The sequence below is a fragment of the Coregonus lavaretus genome (genome assembly GCF_964263955.1).
Source record: "Coregonus lavaretus genome assembly, chromosome: 4".
Classification (NCBI taxonomy): Eukaryota; Metazoa; Chordata; class Actinopteri; order Salmoniformes; family Salmonidae; genus Coregonus; species Coregonus lavaretus.
Window position 1 is genome coordinate 74,424,195 of NC_139991.1, and position 6,606 is coordinate 74,430,800.

General features: G+C 42.0%; 1 protein-coding gene across 1 annotated transcript in view; it reads right to left on the bottom strand.

Annotated features, from left to right (window-relative positions):
• Positions 1-1,700: 1,700 nt before the first annotated feature.
• Positions 1,701-6,606, bottom strand: part of minar2 (membrane integral NOTCH2 associated receptor 2) — a gene marked incomplete at both ends in the record, with an annotated part of 8,844 nt that continues 3,938 nt past the window's right edge. The window contains one exon of the mRNA XM_084159356.1: positions 1,701-1,907. Coding sequence (XP_084015482.1) covers positions 1,701-1,907 — 207 coding nt within the window. The remainder of the gene's footprint in view (positions 1,908-6,606) is intronic.

A 6,606-nucleotide genomic window follows, 5' to 3' on the forward strand; every position in this document is an offset into this window, starting at 1 on the left:
GTTCCTCTTCACTGTGTGATGTCCGAATGAGACCCGTAATGGAAAGTGAGGCAACATCAGTTGAACATTGTTGCATTCAGCCACACCACATAAACCCTACATCTCAAGCAAGTAGTCTAGCCTAGCCTATAGCCAAAACAGTAAATATAACCTACATTTCCATAATCACATATTTTCACAGCATTAGAATGTTCTGTATGGGATTTGAGCCCTTGAGGTCCACTGTGTTGTGTCGCCCTCTTGTGGTAGCGCACTATAGGTTTACAGCGTCAGGAGTTTGTCAAGCTGAAAGTGAGCAAACTGTAGCCTACTACTACTACAATACAGTATGACAATGTATGAAAATTGCAACAAAACAATACAATGAACAGTCTTTGTGTAAAAATGAATGCTGACTTTATTTAAAATAAAATAAAAAGAAGACATAAGTTCTGTTGTGAAATGATAGGTAACATTGAACACCAGATTGATGTGGCAGATATAACTGATAAGAACGGCACACTCAAAACAAAGGCTCGTCCCAAATGACACCCTATTCCCTACGTAGTGCACTACTTTTGACCAGGGCCCAATAGGGCTTTATATAGGAAATAGGGTGCCATTTGGAACGCCCCCCTATGTCTGACCTCCAGCTGCTGGTGTTTTATACAATATATTGATAATGGTGCTGGAGGATACGCTGCACCTTGACAGATGACTAACTCTGAGCACCAGTCCTGTAATCAGAGAGTGAATCTCCATGCAGTCTTATACCCCTTTTTATACAGAAATGTTGCCACACACCTGCAACAGTGATGTTCAGTGTCATTCAAGTACCTGTACTCAGACCTACTCTCAAATTGCACCAACCTCATACGCTCTCTAACCTTCAGGGCCCATACTCACAGGAGTCTCAGTCAGAGCAGTCCTGATTATAGGGTCAGATGTCCCTTTTAGATTATAATGACTGAGATTATATGGACAGGAGGGACCTGATCCTAGATCAGAACTCTGACTCTGAGATGCTTTGTGGCGCAGTGGTCTAAGGCACTCCATCGCAGTGCTAGCTGTGCCACTAGAGATCCTGGTTCGAATCCAGGCTCTGTCGTAGCCGGCCGCGACCGGGAGACCCATGGGGCGGCGCACAATTGGCCCAGCGTCGTCCAGGGTAGGGGAGGGAATGGCCGGCAGGGATGTAGCTCAGTTGGTAGAGCATGGCGTTTGCAACGCCAGGGTTGTGGGTTCGATTCCCACGGGGGGCCAGTATGAAAAAAATAAAATAAAAAATAAATTAAAAAATAATTTAAAAAATAATGTATGCACTCACTAACTGTAAGTCGCTCTGGATAAGAGTGTCTGCTAAATGACTAAAATGTAAATGTAATGCTTTGTGACTATGGGGACCAGGACTGTGTGACCAACACCCGATTCAAATAAACAACTAATCATGATCCATCAGGTGTGAAAAAGCTCAGTTTCCCCATTCTTACCTGGTCGTCTTATTTACAAGACAATAAGCACTTGTGAATCATGACAGCTCATATGTCTCCTCTCATGTCTTTCACAAATGTGAGGGTGTGAACAATGTACCACAATAGTCCAAATAAGCAACGCGTTTCAAAACACATACAGCCCCACTGTACAGGTTATAGTGAATGATGAGACATCCTAAACCCTTTTTGAAAGAATTTGACCCACCTTGGCATGATTCTACAAATCAGTCACGGCTCCTTTAGATTTTTGGTGACTACAATTGGCACTGTGATGATGACAATGATTACGCACACTGACAGAATGACGCAGGTCAGTATTTTGCAAAGTCTGTTCCTTTTCATCTCGGCTTCTTTCTTCTTTAACAAGGAGTCATAACCAGGTGTGTAGAGATCCTCCAACCAGAAATCTAGATCCTGTGGCCCTTTTTCTTCTTCCTGAAACAAAAGGGAGACTTTGAAAGTGTAACAACAACATCGCGACACTGTCATCACAGGTAGGTAATAACACTTGATGACAGGTTATGACACATTTTCAATGACAATGGATATAGCTACTTATAGCTTCATGACATGTTAGTTGTCATGAGCTGAGGTCAGCTGTTATAGGCAGTTATAATGGTGTATGTCACATTAGATGTAATGATTATGACTGTTGCATGTAAGCATATCCACTTCAAGGAAAGTGTTAGCAAAAGAGACGTCTTGTAACAAGCTATGAAGTAAAATACATGCATTTCAATGTAAATTCTAAATAAAAAAGTACTTTATACATTATACATTTATACATGAGTAATAATCAGTAGATTTCATGGTAATAATAGTAAAACAATAGCCTACATCATAAATAAAACAGTACATCAAACTAGACATTGTGCATTATACATACACTACCAGTCAAAAGTTTGGACACATCTACTCATTCAAGGGGTTTTCTTTATTTTTACTATTTTCTACATTGTAGAATAATAGTGAAGACATCAAAACTTTGAAATAACACATATGGAATCATGTAGTAACCAAAAAAGTGTTAAACAAATCAAAATATTTTTTATATTTGAGATTCTTCAAAGTAGCCACCCTTTGCCTTGATGACAGTTTTGCACACTCTTGGCATTCTCTCAACCAGCTTCATGAGGTAGTCACCTGGAATGCATTTCAATTAACAGGTGTGTCTTCTTAAAAGTTAATTTGTGGAATTTCTTTCCTTCTTAATGTGTTTGAGCCAATCAGTTGTGTTGTGACAAGGTATGGGGGTATACAGAAGATAGCCCTATTTGGTAAAAGACCAATACGGAACATTTCAAGAACTTTGAAAGTTTCTTCAAGTGCAGTCGCAAAAACCATCAAGCGCTATGATAAAACTGGCTCTCATGAGGAACACCACAGGAATGGAAGACCCAGAGTTTTCTCTGCTGCAGAGGATAAGTTCATTAGAGTTACCAGCCTCAGAAATTGCAGCCCAAATAAATGCTTCACAGAGTTCAAGTCACAGACACATCTCAACATCAACTGTTCAGAGGGGACTGTGTGAATCAGGCCTTCATGGTCGAATTGCTGCAAAGAAACTACTACTAAAGGACACCAATAATAAGAAGAGACCTGCTTGGGCCAAGAAACACAAGCAATGGACATTAGACTGGTGGAAATTTGTCCTTTGGTCTGGAGTCCAAATTTGAGATTTTTGGTTCCAACCGCCGTGTCTTTGTGAGACGCGGTGTGGGTGAACGGATGATCTCCGCATGTGTAGTTCTCACCGTAAAGCATGGAGGAGGAGGTGTTATGGTGTGGGGGTGCTTTTTCTGGTGACACTGTCTGTGATTTATTTAGAATTCAAGGCACACTTAACCAGCATGGCTACCACAGCATTCTGCAGTGATAAGCCATTCCATCTGGTTTGGGCTTAGTGGGACTATCATTTGTTTTTCAACAGGACAATGACCCAACACACCTCCAGGCTGTGTAAGGGCTATTTGACCAAGAAGGAGAGGGATGCATCAGATTGCCTTATCCTTCACAATCCCCCGACCTCAACCCAATTGAGATGGTTTGGGTTGAATCGGATGGCAGAGTGAAGGAAAAGCAGCCAACAAGTGCTCAGCATATGTGCGAACTCCTTCAAGACTGTTGGAAAAGCATTCCAGGTGAAGCTGGTTGAGAGAATGCCAAGAGTGTGCAAAACTGCCATCAAGGCAAAGGGTGGCTATTTGAAGAATCTGAAATATAAAATATCTTTTGATTTGTTTAACACCTTTTTGGTTACTACATGATTCCATATGTGTTATTTCATAGTTTTGATGTCTTCACTGTTATTCTACAATGTAGAAAATAGTAAAAAAATAAAGACAAACCCTTGAATGAGTAGGTGTGTCCAAACTTTTGACTGGTACTGTACGTACATTGCCCAATTACTACAAATGTACAGTATAAAATGTACAATAATATTGTACATTTTACAAATTTACAGTATAAAATGTACAATCATATTGTAAATGTTATACTGTACATTTGTAGTAATGGAGAAATGTACAGTATGTATAATGCACTAGTTTGATGTACTGTTTTATTTATAATGTAGGCTATTATTTAATACAATGTATTGTTTTATTCCTGTTTGGACCCCAGGAAGAGTAGCTGCTGCCTTGTCAGCAGCTAATGGGGATCCTAATAAATACTAGACACTAAATCAACCACTTTGAATACTGTAGTTGCAGCAACTTTGCCCATGGAAGGTGACTACATCTTTATCAACGCATCAGCACATACCGGATTTCTGATTTTATTATGGATATGGGAAAGAGAGTCTGTCAACTCAGCATTCATTCACACCCACTTTAAAGTCCCTGATCCCCCTGGTCCCCAGCCTTCTCAAAAATAGACTTTAGAAAACTATTGGCTGTATCCCAAATGGCATGTTATTACCTACATAGTGCACTACTTTTGACCAGGGCTCTATATAGGGAATAGAGTGCCATTTGGGGCATTAGCTTTTCATACCTGTCATTATTCTATAATCCGTTCCGCAACTAATCAAAAACTGCTACTCGAGTCGAGACAGTCCTTTAGAGTCGAGAAAGTTCCTTATAGTTGAGACAGTCCGTTAGAGTTGAGACAGTCCGTTAGAGTTGAGACAGTCCGTTAGAGACAGTCCGTTAGAGTTGAGACAGTTCGTTAGAGTTGAGACAGTCCGTTAGAGTTGAGACAGTCCGTTAGAGTTGAGACAGTCCGTTAGAGACAGTCCGTTAGAGTTGAGACAGTTCGTTAGAGTTGAGACAGTCCGTTAGAGTTGAGACAGTCCCTTAGAGTTGAGACAGTCCGTTAGAATTGAGACAGTCCATTAGAGACAGTCCGTTAGAGACAGTCCGTTAGAGTTGAGACAGTCCATTAGAGTTGAGACAGTCCGTTAGAGTTGAGACAGTCCGTTAGAGTTGAGACAGTCCATTAGAGTTGAGACAGTCCGTTAGAGTTGAGACAGTCCGTTAGAGTTGAGACAGTCCCTTAGAGTTGAGACAGTTCGTTAGAGTTGAGACAGTCCATTAGAGACAGTCCCTTAGAGTTGAGACAGTCCCTTAGAGTTGAGACAGTCCCTTAGAGTTGAGACAGTCCCTTAGAGTTGAGACAGTCCGTTAGAGACAGTCCGTTAGAGTTGAGACAGTCCCTTAGAGGTGAGACAGTCCATTAGAGACAGTCTGTTAGAGTTGAGACAGTCCCTTAGAGTTGAGACAGTCCGTTAGAGACAGTCCGTTAGAGTTGAGACAGTCCGTTAGAGTTGAGACAGTCTGTTAGAGTTGAGACAGTCCGTTAGAGTTGAGACAGTCCCTTAGAGTTGAGACAGTCCGTTAGAGTTGAGACAGTCCCTTAGAGTTGAGACAGTCCATAGAGTTGAGACAGTCCCTTAGAGTTGAGACAGTCCGTTAGAGACAGTCCGTTAGAGTTGAGACAGTCCCTTAGAGTTGAGACAGTCCGTTAGAGACAGTCCGTTAGAGTTGAGACAGTCCGTTAGAGTTGAGACAGTCCGTTAGAGTTGAGACAGTCCATTAGAGTTGAGACAGTCCGTTAGAGACAGTCCGTTAGAGTTGAGACAGTCCGTTAGAGTTGAGACAGTCCGTTAGAGACAGTCCGTTAGAGTTGAGACAGTCCCTTAGAGTTGAGACAGTCCGTTAGAGACAGTCCGTTAGAGTTGAGACAGTCCCTTAGAGTTGAGACAGTCCGTTAGAGACAGTCCGTTAGAGTTGAGACAGTCCGTTAGAGTTGAGACAGTTCGTTAGAGACAGTCCGTTAGAGACAGTCCGTTAGAGTTGAGACAGTCCCTTAGAGTTGAGACAGTCCGTTAGAGACAGTCCGTTAGAGTTGAGACAGTCCGTTAGAGTTGAGACAGTCCCTTAGAGTTGAGACAGTCCATAGAGTTGAGACAGTCCCTTAGAGTTGAGACAGTCCGTTAGAGACAGTCCGTTAGAGTTGAGACAGTCCGTTAGAGTTGAGACAGTCCGTTAGAGTTGAGACAGTCCGTTAGAGTTGAGACAGTCCGTTAGAGACAGTCCGTTAGAGTTGAGACAGTCCGTTAGAGACAGTCCGTTAGAGTTGAGACAGTCCGTTAGAGACAGTCCGTTAGAGTTGAGACAGTCCGTTAGAGTTGAGACAGTCCGTTAGAGACAGTCCGTTAGAGTTGAGACAGTCCGTTAGAGACAGTCCGTTAGAGTTGAGACAGTCCGTTAGAGTTGAGACAGTCCGTTAGAGTTGAGACAGTCCGTTAGAGTTGAGACAGTCCCTTAGAGTTGAGACAGTCCGTTAGAGTTGAGACAGTCCCTTAGAGTTGAGACAGTCCGTTAGAGTTGAGACAGTCCCTGGAGGCTTTTGAAAATGACATTTTCCTCAACTATTCTCCTCAGCCAATGTGTTCGGTTCCCATCCGTCAATGGAGATGTGCTATAACAGCAACTTTCACACAAAATCTGGGGACGAGCCTGACTTATTGCGCTGTGATTCAGTAATAAAGAGAATATATAAGAGCGTCTGCTAAATGACGTAAATGTAAATGTAATATCCCTCACTGCTCTGTGATTCAGTAAGACAAAATATCCCTCACTGCTCTGTGATTCATTAAGACAAAATATCCCTCACTGCTCTGTGATTCAGT